The sequence below is a fragment of the Quercus lobata genome, chromosome 7 (genome assembly GCF_001633185.2).
Source record: "Quercus lobata isolate SW786 chromosome 7, ValleyOak3.0 Primary Assembly, whole genome shotgun sequence".
Lineage (NCBI taxonomy): Eukaryota > Viridiplantae > Streptophyta > Magnoliopsida > Fagales > Fagaceae > Quercus > Quercus lobata.
In genome coordinates this window covers 18,532,924-18,547,960 of record NC_044910.1, presented here as the reverse complement: position 1 = coordinate 18,547,960, position 15,037 = coordinate 18,532,924, and the positions used below count along the sequence as shown (strand labels likewise).

Genomic DNA, 15,037 nt, shown 5'->3' with positions numbered 1-15,037 from the left:
TAAGGACCAAGCCCAATTACTCCTGGAAAATCCGAAGGCCTAGTCCGAGGAGAGCTGTGGCCCAAGCTCTACAGTACAGAGCACAAAACAACTTTGGAAGGCAGCCGAGGACTGTTTAGTCCTCGGCAGATCCAGAACCCCATCAGAATTAAGGGGTAAAACTGGTATAGGGACGAATTCGTAAGGAGATCCAAAATATCTTGGAGAAGTTACCCTTACTACCCTTCCAGATAAGATCCAACACATGACAGAGCCGTACTCTGCAGCCTTATCAACCATACCCAACAATTCTGGGATTAGACTGATGGGACAAATATCAGTCTTGTAAAGATTGACCCTACACGTGGACGAAGGACAATGAACACGGACGAGTATAAGAGAAGAAAGTAAATAAATCTAAAGGGATCCAATCTGACCTCCAAAAAAAGAGAGATCACATGGGGGAGAACATCTCAACAACACCGGACTTCACTGAAGAAAGTCCGTCGTTGGATAACCGGGGGAAGGCCTCAATGGTCCTCGGATCAACTCCGAGGAGTCCCATCCCATAGGGTGCGACGTCTTAGGGCTTAAATGTTCAGGCCCAACTCCTTTTTCTACCTGAATTCCTATAAAGCCAGGATCGGACATCGCCCCGTGACCAGCGGCTAGCTTTTCAAGCCCACTCTCTACAAATCATATTGTGAGGGATCTTTCGTACGCGAGCCCAACATCCTTATTGGGCCGCCAGAGAATTGTGTCCTTACAATAATCATAACTATAATTAATTTATAATATTAATTATTAACATAGGTCACATGCAAGCCCCTCTTTTTCATTCAGAACCAAAATTAACAGATTTTGAATGACTAAAAAATTTTAGTCATATTGTTTAAATGAAATTAAATGAAAATTTTCCCTAAAAAAAATTAAATGACAAATCCAATTTATTTATTTAGTTTAGTTTTATATATATATATATATATAATTTTTATAAGTAAAAAAAGTAGGGTTGGAACTTCAAACCAGACATGAACTATAGTTATTAGTGAAATACTAAATTTTGTCTCTCACTTTCTGCCACGGAACGGAACAAAATCCTCTCTCTCTCTCTTCTTTCAACTCTCTCTTCACTATTACTGTCTGCCCATATTGAATATTGTTGAGGTGGTGGTGGCCTATAGTGCCCAAAACATAACGACACAGCAAGAAGAAGATGAAGGTGGTGGCATTGGTAAGCGGCGGCAAGGATAGCTGTTATGCCATGATCAAGTGTATCCAATACGGTCACCAGGTTTCTTTCTTTCTTTTCTTCTCTCCCAACAGAGAAAACCCACTTTGCAAAAGCAAAGAAAATATATTATGGGATGATGTTTTCTGGGGTTTGATGAAAATTTGAAAAAAGAAAAAGTCTGCCTTGCCCATGCCCATGTGATTTAGTACTAACAAAGTTATTAATTTAGTTACAAGTGCTCTGTTTGGGTTCCTTTTCATAAATCAATTCTAGTATTTACTTATCTTTTCTAATGATTCAGTTTAAAGTTTGATAATTGACTGGCATTGGTATATTGTTAATTATATATAAAATTAAAGATTGAATTTTGATTGCTATTTGTAGGTTGTTGCATTGGCAAATTTGATGCCGGTTGATGATTCAGTGGACGATCTCGATAGCTACATGTACCAAACTGTTAGTCTCTGTATCTTGCTGGTTTTCTACTGTATGTGACTCCAGAATTTTGAACACATTAAGAATGAGTGCTAATAAATTTATCATTGCATTAACCAACAACAAACATCAATCGTTTGTTATGCCTTCATTGTTTCAAAATTGTGTGTGAATGCAAATGCTTCGAAAACTGTGTTTAGAAGTAAGCCTTGAGCCCACAGTAGACATTTGCATTACAATAGTAAAGACATGTATTTGTATGTCCACTCATGTTTGTTTATATGCCCTTGCTTCTGTTTTTTCTTTCATTCTATTTTACTTATTTTTTTTCTTCTGTTAGGTGTTATCATAACAGATAAGATAAAGAAACACAAGTTTTGTGAAGATAAATATTTCTTCTTACTTATGTTTGTTTTACCATTTGGTTGGGGCTGTTAAATCCTTTCCTCAGGTTGGACACCAAATAATTGTCAGCTATGCTGAATGCATGGGACTACCATTGTTCAGACGGCGAATAAAAGGATCATCAAGGCAAGCCTTTTAAGTGGGAATTCTTTGGTATAGAGTGTATATGTATATTTCATTATAATACTTGGTAAAACTATTTATTTGATTTGGGGAATTTTTAACAATCTATTCTTTTTATGGGTTAAGAAAGTAGTTTATACTTGTGAAGCTATAATTGCAAGACTTATTTTAAAGTCATGGCCAATGCAAACTCTTTAGGAGAGTTTTGTGTACACACCCTGTGTACATTACATATCTCCTCATTTTCACTAAATCTTTTACTTAAAAAAAAAAAATTAAAAACTTCAGGTGTGCTGTTCCTATGCTGCTTCCTGATTATTGCATATTTTCACCTGATATAACAATTTTTTCCTTTTTTTTTTTAACCTTTTGTTTTATAAATTATCTTTGAGCATAGGTTGATTTGTAGGGAAGGTTTTTCTTTTTGAAAAATTGTAGGGAAGGAGAATTATTAGTTGGTTGACATTCTATCAATTTAACTGCAAGAATTTTCTATCAAATTTGATATAACTGAAGGCAAAGTTTTTCATTGAAGATTGTATGCGTCACTCAAGAATCCACTACGATTAATTGAAAGTATTCAATGCATATTCTCACTTTCAATGGTTTTGTGGATCAATTAGGCATCAAAATCTTAGCTACAGAATGACTGTGGGTGATGAAGTTGAAGATATGTTTATTCTGTTAAATGAAGTAAAAAGACAGATACCTTCTGTCACAGCAGTATCTTCTGGTGCTATTGCATCTGACTATCAAAGGCTGCGAGTGGAAAGTGTTTGTTCAAGGTTAGGGCTTGTTTCTTTGGCATATTTGTGGAAACAAGATCAGTCATTGCTCCTTCAGGAAATGGTAAATCGTATATTAAAAGTAAGAATGGTGGCCAATCAATATTAGAGTTATTTTGTCTAACAATATGTTTTTCCTCTTATCCCAACTAGATAACAAATGGGATTGTGGCTATAACAGTAAAGGTATGATTTCTGGTTTGACCCATGTCTTGTTTTTATATGTGCTTATCATATAATAATATGTCCACTTTAGGCCTTATGTAATAAGGGTTTGTTGGTTTGATAATAATTAAGTGAAACATATTGTACTGTCTAAATGCATAATAAGTGTAATTGCTATTTATATTCACATAGATGGCTTGTAGATTGGAGTCCAACACTCTTTCAATTTCATAGGTTGCAGCTTTGGGGTTGGACCCTACAAAACACTTGGGCAAAGATATAGGATTCTTGAAGTCCTATCTACATAAATTGAAAGAGTATGTCAAATTTTTTTTTTTCCTTTTCTTTTCTTTTTCAGTTAGTCATTTATTAGCTGCTTTTTTGGTATGATGTTTGTCATTGATTTTCTAAATTTTCAAGGACAACTGTGTAAGTGGTTTATTCATTCTGCCATCACTTCGTAGGATGTACGGGATTAATGTATGTGGTGAAGGAGGGGAATATGAGACACTGACACTTGATTGCTCCCTCTTTGTTGTAAGTTCACTCCATGGCTCTTTTTGGTCTAACAATTTTGATTGAGTTATCCACCCAATGTTGCTCCCTCTTTGTTTTAAGTTCACTCCAACTGTTTGTAACAAGGCTTACCATTTGTCATGAATAAGGTGTTTTGCATTTATCTGTAACTAGTAAGTTACCCATGCGATGCACGGATAAAATTGTAATGTTTTATGTAAAATGGTTTTGGAGAATGTTGTATATGTATTATAATATAATTATTATCGAACTTTATTAGTAATGAGTTCATCATAAAAAGCAACAATTATAAATTGCACATACATACCCCTTATAATTATTCATTGAAGTAATGAGAAATAATTATAAAAAAAAAAAAATACTTATCAAAAAAAAAAAAAAAACTTTGGAGGAATATTATAGAATAAAAGTTGATATAGAACAAAATACTCATCCTAAACACCCACAGTTAATCACATCATTTACAAAAATCACAAATCCACAATGTCTGACCTTAATATCAAAATCGTAATTGTCATTGTCACTCAATATAAAATGCAAGCCCCCTTCCTTGGTTGTAGCTAACTCATACGGGTTAGGATTAGATGAAACAACAATGTTAGAGCTAGGTAGGTGTCATCAAAAGATTGAAGGTAAATGACATCATTTTTTATCTATGTGTATTTGACATAGGATGGCATGAATGGCTATGGGTAGGTCTATATAAAGGGGTAGAAGTGCAAGAGGTGAAAATGTTGAATTAAAATGCAAAGAGTTATGTGTGAGGGATGAAAAGTCCTGAAATATTGAACCAAATGAAACAAAAAGTCAATATTTAATTTGTTTTTATCTTTGATGTAGCATTTGAAAATATTCCAATTCTCTTTACAAAGAATGCGCCACTTGGCAGAACCTCATGTTTTCCCACATGAGGTCTCTGTTTATATATATATATATATATATATATATGTTGATGATTGATTTTTTAGACTCTTCTTTGTTCATTGGGTTTTATGCCTCTTCCTAGCCCATGATCTCATATATGCTCAAGCAAATGTCTTTACTGCTAATCTTGTTATTTTCTTCTTATAGTGTTGTTATTTGTCATAACTAGTATTATGCCTGGATGCACAGCTTAATTAATAATTATAAAGAAGTAAATTGAAACTTCATTAATAATTTGTTAGTTGCTTGAAACTTGATAATGTTTGACCTAAAGTAAATTAACTATCTTAATAAGTCACTTGTAGAAAATAAATAAACACATTAATTTTACGATATATAATACATACTTAGAAAATTGTGATATATAATTAAAATAAATGTAAATTTTACTTTAAATTACTTGTAACCTTTTGTTATTGATTTAGAATTTTAAATCTCTTAAAACATAGGTAATATAATTTTTCGTAGAGTAAACTATTGGTACTTTTGTTAATATAATTTTAGTTGAAGTGGAATTTTACATTTCTTAAAACTTAGGTAATAGAGTTTTACATAGAGTTCATTATTGGTATTTTTGTTAATAGAATTTTAAATTTCTTAAAATGAAGGAAATGGAGTTTTAGGTGGAGTAAACTATTGGTAATAGAGTTTTATATAAGGTAAGCTATCTTAATACTTACTGAGAGTGTTGACACTTGTCACAAAGAAAAGATAGCCACTTGGCACCACCACGACTTCTAAAACCCAAGTCTTATTATATATTACATGATTTAGTTAGCTTGTACCATTTTCCTAAATTTATGGTCGTTGATTTACCATTTAAATAATTGATATTAATAATATTTTTGTTTGCCATATGCCATTATGAATTTACAGAATGCCCGAATCGTGCTTGATGAATTTAAAGTTGTACTGCACTCTTCTGATGCCATTGCTCCAGTTGGAATTCTTCACCCCTTGGCTTTTCATCTAGAAAAAAAGGCAGAGCACTATTCTTTAAGTGGCATTGATGAAGCCTCTGAGATTTCTAAGGAGAAAGAGGGTTTTGTATTTGAAGTGCAAGGAGACTGTATACAAAGCTGTGAAGCCACATTCAAGGCTGCTGCTGAAGTCGTTGAGCCAGATGAAGTTGCAGAAAATAGAGTTCACATTGCAAGAACGAAAAGTGACAATACATTTTCCATCTGTTTCTGGTTGCAAGATTCGTGCAGAACTTCAGCAGGTAGATAAAATAAGAATGGTGATTTTGATTCATTCCTGGCAAGAGTATTTCTCATCCAGAATCGTTGTGCCTTTTGCTCTTGCTTTAGTTTTCAATGTTACTATTTTTTATTTGTAGGTTTGCAAGAAGATTTGGAGGCTGTTTTAAGGAAGATTGAGCTAGAGCTTTTGGGATATGGTTTTGGCTGGGAGAATGTCCTTTATATTCATCTATATATTGCTGATATGAATAATTTTTCTATAGCAAATGAGACATATGTGAGATATATAACACAGGAGAAGTGCCCTTTTGGTGTTCCATCCCGAAGTACCATTGAACTACCACTATTGCAAGTGGGTTTAGGAAGTGCTTACATAGAAGTTTTGGTGGCAAATGACCAGAGTAAAAGAGTTCTGCATGTTCAAAGTATTTCCTGCTGGGCACCAAGTTGCATAGGACCATATAGCCAGGTAAATTATCTGCAATTTTCATTTTCAGCACAAACAATGGTAATCATCTCATGTATGCTAGGCTTAGATAATTCAGTTTTTTTTTTTTTTTTCAATGAGGGGATTGACACAGGCTGTATGAAAGAAATTCTTTCATTTAATCATCTGCTATGTAGTCTATCTTATGATTTTTACTTCCAGGCAACCTTGCATAAGGAGATACTTTACATGGCTGGGCAGTTGGGGCTCGACCCTCCGAATATGAATCTCTGCAAAGGAGGTGCCACTGCTGAGCTGGAACAAGCATTGGAAAACAGTGAAGCAATAGCAAAATCCTTTAACTGTTCAATATCTACCTCTGCTGTTCTTTTTGTTGTTTACTGCTCGACATATGTGCCATCATCAGAGAGACACAAAATTAAGGACAAGCAGGACAGTTACCTTAAGCAAATGAGGCTCCTTCAGTTAGACAAAGGAAGTGTTATTCAAGTTCTTGATCCCATTTTTCTATATGTCCTTGTGCCTGATTTGCCAAAAAGGTACTTATTCTATATGCTCTAACCTTTGGCTAGAAGCATAAGTACGGAAGAGGGTTACAGGTAGAGTACTATTAATACATTGATCATCAAACAATTCTTAAAAGAGTAGGACATTGTGGTGGGGTTCCACTAATAAATACTTTCACCCTATGTTTTTCTTCACAACTATATTCCTATGCTATACTAGTAAAAGGTCATACATCCATTACATTTCAAAAGTTGAAAACAGGAAGAGTCTTAGAAGTATTGTTCTTGGTTTGGATATGGTTCCCTTCTAGAAATGTCCATATCAAAGTTTTTTTATTTTTTTATTAATTTATTTATAGGCTTTTTAAGGAAGTATTGTGCTTGGTATTGGATATGGTTAGATCTGATCAAATTTTCATAAAATACAAAATCACTAATGCTTTAGACTGATCTAATGTGTCTAAAAAATGTAAGTGGCCAATGGCTGTTTGAAAAGTCAATTATGGGTTAGCTGGTTAATTTCATAAGTGTAGGTCCTTGTGTTAGGTCTCAACCAACACTTTGCATTTGGAATCTTGTCTATACTACTTTATTGGGTTAAACTAGATGTTAACCCAATAAAGTATAACCCAATAAATTTTGCATTTCCTATCTGTCTGCATCAGTGCTGGGCATGTTTACTTGGACTTTTTACGAAATGATATCTGTGTGACTAGATGTTTCAGTTTGTGGTTTGATGAAGTATTGCATGTCTAGTTCATTCATGCAGTCTGTCCATGTCTGTTCCCTCTTTTAAAAAAAAAAAAAAAAAAAAAAAATTATTGAAGTTAAAATTATCCTCAAACATCTTGCCTAACATGCCCTTCTCCATGCTTATAGTATCCATATTTGACATTTGGACAAGATCGAATCAATGGGCCAAGGTGGTACTAGACTGGGTGCTGTCTTGGTGTTCCTATACTTTTACATAATTCAACAGTATAGTAAGCATTAGAATTATGGCAATAAATAATGATTTGCTTAACTAATTTTATGGTGACTTGAATAAAGTACTTCAATTGTGATGTTGCTATATGAATTGTCAATATGTTTTCTACCTCATTGCTTGGTTGCCTCCTGTCTAAAATGTTGATTGCAGCAATTAATATTTTGTCAAGTTGCATTTTTCAATACATGCTGAGTAGTATTAATTCTGCCTTCAGGTTTTCATTACTTTCTTCTGCCTTCAGGTTTTCATTACTTTCTTCTTTTCCTTTCCCCTTTTCCCCCCTTCTTAAAATGCTGCTTTCCGAGTAATGAACATTCCACTAGTTGTTGTTGTTCTTCTTCTTCTTCATATTATTATTGGGAATGATTGTCATAAAAGAAGCATCTTTTTAAAAGATTTTCATCATGTGCCCTAAAACGCTAGAAATGCACTTACAATGGTTAATTCAGTACTATACTAAACATGTCTAATGTAGGATATGTTAGAAACAACTAAGAGTTCAGGTTTGCATCTTGAGGCCACTGCCTAGAAGAGTCAGTCATACAGTAGGTGTTATCAAGATATTAAGTCTTGTGCTTTGAAGGTTCTGGCCTACATTTGCATGCATCCATTGTCCTGATTTATGAATATGGAGTTTTGCATTTTTCTTTTTTCGTTTTTTTGCAGTATTGTGGGGAACACTTATGGTAGGGCTTACCATTTATTTTGCCCGTGATACTGGAATTACATCTTTTTGTTATTATTGATGCAGAGCACTTGTGGAAGTAAAGCCTCTCCTATATGTCCCAGAGGATATGAATGTGACAATTGGAACTGAGCAAAAGCATTCTTGTTCTAGGATGCCTAGTTATTGGGGTATTCAGCATGCACACTGGCATGATTCTTGCATCCAGAAATGTGTTGTTCAAGGAAAGATCTGTGCAGTTGTCTTGTGTATCACTAGTGAACTTCTTGTGAAGATTTGTTCCGAGTCTCTAGGTGGTGATCAGGATAATGGAGACTATCAAAATTCACTCAGAGAGGCACAAATGGAAAGAGTATCAAGATTTTGCATTTATCTTCTTGATAAACTTTATATGCAGAACAATTTCTCTTGGGAAGATACAAAGGTTAGTTTTTTATGTCAACACCTAATTTTTCCAGTTTAAGTTGGTCCTAGGGGCCTGATTACATTTGATATGCCTTTCTTGATCAAGTCTAGCTTTAGCTTGTGAAATTATTTTTGACCTTAACTAGGCCACAATCATTTATTCAGGCTTTTACTTTATTCCTCCTGTCGTTAAGCAGTGCAAAACTGCTTTTACTTTCTTCTTCCTGACCTTGAGCAGGCCACAATCAATTTTCGTTCTATGTTCAATAAAATAATCATATATGCCTTTCTAGTTTTCTAGATACCATATTACACAATTGTCCTTGGTGGTATCACAATTACATGTATTAGGGATTCCTTCAAACATTATTAAAAAAAAAAAAAAACAGAAAAAGAAAAAACAATTCACATAAAAATCCTTACATTCTCTTCCTAATATTTAAAACATAGATAACACATCTCAAAAATCATTCATTGAAGAAAAAAAAAATTGAAACAAGAACTTTGAGTGCCCAAAACCCAACAAAACAAACCAAAATCTAAGTAATAAGATATAGACTTAGTAATTATCAATTACTCAGAGTTATTAGGCTCAATCAAATACATAGCAAGTAGTGTTTTGATATAAACTCAAATTCCTAATTCTAAAATAACTACATATTAACTCAAACTAAATTCATAGGAGAGATAGATGACATCTGTTAAAATAATAAGAGAGAGAACTAAATTCATAAGAGAGATAGATGACATCTGTTAAAATAATAAGAGAGATGGATGACTTGCGATGGGGAATCAACACATCAAAACACCAAAACTTATTAACCCAAAGACGATCTGTCAAAAACAACAAAACACATCAGCACAAAGCAGAGCTGCAAGTAAGAATCAGAAATCCATCGTAGCGATGGCAGAAATAATGAAAGATCCACCTACAAAAAGAAGAAAATCAAAGAAAGAGAGAGTAATCTCATTTCTTTTTTGTTGAGAGCAGAACATGGAATGAATGGGAGGGGGAGGTGCAGATGGAGTAATAACAAATTTATGGAAAAGAATATGGGAGGAGAAAAAAAAAATTAAAAACAGGAGAGGAAGGGTTGGGAGAAGAGTAGTGGTAAGGTGAGGAATAATGGGGACAAGAAGAGTCAAGAAAGACTGTTGATGTGGCTCAACAGGAGATTAGTAAAATTAATTGCTTATCCTCTATTATATATTTTATAAATAGATAAATTTTACCATAGATTTTTCTATTCTATTTGGCAATCATTTAGGATTTTAAGATTTGCCTTCCCATGTGTCAATTCTTTTTTTCTTTTTCTTTTTCTTTTTCTTATGACATTTTCATCATTTGTGACCTTTGTCACTATAATTAGTTTGACCTGGTGTATTTTCTTTTGAAGAATTTGAGGTTCTACTTCCCAACAAGCCTTGGCTTGCCTCTGGAGGCACTTTCCCTGATGTTTACCAATGCATTCAATGAACTAGCTAAATTGGGTCAGAGAATTATTATTGGTGAAGAGCCCATCTTTAACCTTATTCCTGTCTTAGGTGCTGGGAGGTCTGCCACATCGATGGATGATATGATAACCTGTGAACTATTTGCCCGGAAGTCATGAGTCTGTTTGCTTCACCTCCAATGCATCTGTTTTTTTGTTTTTGTTTTCATCATCAATTTACGAGGAATTCAAGATTATGGAGGGGACAAAGAAGGTTAAGGGAAGTTTAGAGAATTGTGCGAATACATTTGTTACAACTTCTTTTGAAATCTATCACACCTTCTCACCAATATGTCCCCTTCCTCTTTTAATGTTAGTTCATATTATGTATCAAATGCTTAAAGATATAATCCATTTATTCCATTACAGATCCACAACAATGGATACTGAAATGCTTTATAGTGGCTACAACTTTGTTTCAGTGTCAACTAAAGGTTTTGTTTTGTTTTCTAAATCATTTTTTTGGTTTAGTCTTTGGTATGACAATTATGCCATGACATTGGAGATTTTTTTTTTTTTTTTTTTTTTTTTTTAAAAACAAAAATTACGCTGGATATTTTCCTCCAATTGTTTTGAAGATTATCTCGGGGATGGTTTTAAATTAAATGGCTCTCTACTCCCCTGCCCAAATCGAATTAGGTTTATTTCTTTTTTGTATCTAAATGGAGAGTTCATTTGAAAATTCGTGGCGGTTTGTTCATAATTAAATTACCAGTAATGTGCCATGAATAAAGTATCTAAACTTCAATTAGAAAAGGTACAATTTTTATGTACTGTATTGATGAACCCTAATGAGGAGTTGCTTTTCTCCCTATAAACAAATCTATTTTAACCCTAATGAGGAGTTGCTTTTCTCCCTAAACTCTCTCAAGCCAGTTCACCTGCACCGGCAACATGTGACACCCCAATGAGAGAGAAGGGGTTAAGGGGCAAACACGAGTCAATTTCAGATTTTGAGTGGGTGGCCACTTTTGTTTGTATGATCCTAATTTATCCAATTGAAAGCCCTCTATATTCCTTTCAAATTGCATGGGGAAGATGCTTGCAAGTACTACGAAGTAAAAAGTTTTTACTCTATGAGTAATTATTAGGTGTTTGTGTTTCTAGAGCACGGTGATATGGTGCTCTATCTTCTCATATATATATATATATATATTTTTTTTTTCTTTTTTTTTTTTTTGAGAATGCTATCCTCATATTTATAGTGTATCTCACTACTAAAAATCATGGCAGGATTTACCATAAATGTGAAAAAAATGAGCATCATATCACAAAAATGATAAAATGCCTAAGGGGTTTTGTGCATTTGCTTATTGCTTTTTATTTTTATTATTCTTCACTTTTTGGCACAAGAGGCAAAAAAATGGTAATTTTACATGTGTAAAAAATCTAATATTAACCCTAGACCTTAAATTCACATCCTGATTGGTCATAATGCAATCGTGATTGAATTGGTCTCTTTTTGTGTCCAAAACAGCGTCTAGATTATTGTTTTACAAAAGCTTAAATATGATTGATTAATCTATGATCTTACCGTATGCATGCATGCATGCATGGGATAATCCAAGATTGATTTAATAGGTTCATGAAAGATTAATTCAAAATATTGAATCTATTGGTTATTAATTTTAATTATGATAGACATGCAAATACTAAAATAATTCCATACTAATAATATTATCTTTTCATTAAATTCAAAATAATTATATTTATCTAATTGGGTAATGTATTTTTTTTTATTAAATTAATTAGAATTTGAACCATGGAAGAACTACCAAAGATAACGTCCAAAGGTATAACTAATGTGCCCATTTGGAGGCCATGAGTGCTGATCGACACTGGGTCTTTATCTTATAAATTTATTATTATTTTTTTTTTTTCATATAGAGAATCTGATTTGTTTCCACTTTGTCTTGAGTTTTATGAGAAATAAAAACAAAGAAAACACATCTCTCTATAAATAGGAGAGGTACACCAACTGAAAAAGGACCAAAATTTTCACATACGTAAAGTAAACTCCTCTAGTGCATATAGCAATGATTTTTTACTCTCTTTTTTTTTTTCTGCATATTTTCAACATACATTTAGCACATCTCACACACACACACAAATCACTATAGTTTTCATATTATTCATCAACCACATTGTTCATTGCATCAATTTTCATCAACGATAAATGAAGATCCATTCACAAACTTCATCTTTCCAAAGAAATCATAAAGGGTGGAGATCTCAACAAGTTCAAGATCAAGCACGATCCTTGGAGTGAAGAGAACCAAAATCTATAGCGTGGCAATCAACCGTTTATGATCCAAAATTTTCATGTAGGTAGTATTTCAATACTTTTTTAAGAACGTGTTCAATTAGGTTTTGTTATTTTTTTACAATAATGTGAAGAAAAAAAATCCAAAAATATGTTTAGGATAGATTCCTTTTTTAGCATGTTTTAGTATTTAACATGTTAAGGCTTTAGATTGTTAAATATTAGCAACGCGATGTGTTATATCATGTTGTGTATGCTAGAGTAAATGCGGAAGATGAAGCATAGAAGAGGAACACTGAGAACACGAGAATTACGTGGTTCAGCCTTACGGCCTACATCCACGGAGGAATCCCTTAAGGGCTACATCTTTATTATATGAGAGTGTAGTACAATAACCTCCTATGTTATAATGAACCCTAACATGAGTATATATAGGTGAATAAACCCTAGACTACTAGTACAAGCAGGAATGGGCTTGGGCCTATTACATTGGGCTAATATGTCTAATATATATCTCTAACACCCTCCCTCAAACTCAAGGCGGAAGCTTGATGAAGACTTGAGGTTGGATAAGCATGAGAAGATCACTTGAAGATGCCTTGTAGAATGCCTTTGAAGAAACCACAATGAAGAATGTGCCAATTGTCCAATTTTGAAGCTTCAAATGAAGAAACGGAGGCCAAAATCAGAATCTACGCGAAAAACTGAGCAAGATAGGCCATTTTGGAAATTTTGACTTTTGGTCAAAGGTCAACGCAAAAAGTCAAAGTCAACTGGTCCAGAGTCAAAGTCAACAGTCAAAGTGCTCACGGGTCAGATCCGGGTGGTCCGGGTCGGGTCAGTCTGGGTCAACGACGTGGTGCTGACGAGACGACACTGCTGACGTGGCTGATGACGTGTCACTGATGACGTGGACTAGGGCGTGCGTGGCATGCTGACGTGGATAGGTGACGTCATCTAGTGACGTCACACGTCATTAGCAGCAGCTCTTCGGCGCGTGTTCTATTCCACCGGCGCGTGTCTGGAACTTCCGAAGGCACGTGGGAGTGCGTGTAAGGGAGATTAATGCTCGAACTTCTGTGGTTTGGCAGATCGGCAAGCTACGAGGCCATCATGGCGACGCGTGTAACCATAGGAGAATCTGACCCTGTGAAATTGGCGGCGGCACGTGGAGAAGTCGCTAGAAACTGCGCTAGCGCGTGGTAGCGCGTGCACCGTCGTATGACCACCATATTCTCAGGCCAAGTAGATCGGTTGACGAGAAGGCCGTCTTGGCGGCGCATGTGACTAAGATCTAGCCTGGGAGTCGAGAATCTACGGCGGCGCTTGTGAGAGTTCTAGGAGCCATTGTCCGCGCGTGGTGGCGCGTGCGGCTGCCGTTGGAGGTCGGGTTCCTGGGTTTTGGTCACGATATGCCGTGGAGCACGTCTGTGGTGTTGGCTTCGTCAGGCAAGGCTTGGATTTGCGCAGATCTGATAGGGAGAGGCACGGATTGCTTGGGACTTGAGGATTTGTACACAGCAGGGAGCCATGGCGGCTGCGAGATGCTGTGGAGTCTAGATCCAGCAGACAAGCATGTGTGACTTCTGTTGGCGGTGTGCACGTGAGAATCTTCTTTGTTTGCTAGAGATATTTGTTTGATGCCAAGAACGGAGTTTGGCTCTGATACCATGTTAAATATTAGCAACGCGATGTGTTATATCATGTTGTGTATGCTAAAGTAAATGCGGAAGATGAAGCATAGAAGAGGAACACTAAGAACACAAGAATTACGTGGTTCAGCCTTACGGCCTACATCCACGGAGGAATCCCTTAAGGGCTACATCTTTATTATATGAGAGTGTAGTACAATAACCTCCTATGTTATAATTAACCCTAACATGAGTATATATAGGTGAATAAACCCTAGACTACTAGTACAAGCAGGAATGGGCTTGGGCCTATTACATTGGGCTAATATGTCTAATATATATCTCTAACATAGATATAGGTAAGATATGCTCAATAACATGTTCATGCATTCATAAATTAATATGTAGATATAGGTTTATATTTTTAATTAATTGCTCGTATGATTTATATCAAGGTTTCATGCATCTCATAACATGTCTCTTTATCCATAATTAAAAATTCTACATATTTTATTATCATATAAATCACATAAAATATGAAAATATAAAAAATATATTATGTTTTTTAAAAAAATAAATAAATAAATAAATTAAACCGCTTTCATGTCATCTTGGTCAAATCTAAATACCGTTCACATGTCATGCATCTTGGTTAGATCTAAATCTTCACCATGCATGTTCATATGCAATGTAATTATTATAATTGTCTTGGTTGCTAGAATAGTAAATTGTTTATATTGGCTATTGTACTATAAAAATCTAATTTAGATTGGACAGGATGGGTGCCTAATACCTTCCCAATTTTTTCAATTTTTCTTTGAAATTTCAT

General features: G+C 34.7%; 1 protein-coding gene across 1 annotated transcript; it reads left to right on the top strand.

The window, feature by feature from the left end:
- Nucleotides 1-1,003: 1,003 nt before the first annotated feature.
- On the top strand, nucleotides 1,004-10,706 carry LOC115953010 (diphthine--ammonia ligase). The gene is made up of 12 exons (XM_031070418.1): nucleotides 1,004-1,273; nucleotides 1,598-1,669; nucleotides 2,100-2,179; nucleotides 2,800-3,025; nucleotides 3,115-3,147; nucleotides 3,361-3,443; nucleotides 3,591-3,663; nucleotides 5,464-5,809; nucleotides 5,927-6,258; nucleotides 6,439-6,776; nucleotides 8,483-8,840; nucleotides 10,219-10,706. Exons 1-12 carry the CDS (start codon nucleotides 1,196-1,198, stop codon nucleotides 10,432-10,434), a joined length of 2,235 nt encoding a protein of 744 aa, XP_030926278.1. The 5' UTR covers nucleotides 1,004-1,195; the 3' UTR covers nucleotides 10,435-10,706.
- The last annotated feature ends 4,331 nt before the right edge of the window (nucleotides 10,707-15,037 follow it).

Coding starts and splice junctions, on each gene's coding strand:
- LOC115953010 (XM_031070418.1), top strand. CDS start 1,196: ATGAAGGTGGTGGCATTGGTAAGCGGCGGCAAGGATAGCTGTTATGCC. Junction 2,180..2,799: donor CGAATAAAAGGATCATCAAG/GCAAGCCTTTTA, acceptor TGGATCAATTAG/GCATCAAAATCTTAGCTACA. Junction 3,664..5,463: donor TTGATTGCTCCCTCTTTGTT/GTAAGTTCACTC, acceptor ATGAATTTACAG/AATGCCCGAATCGTGCTTGA.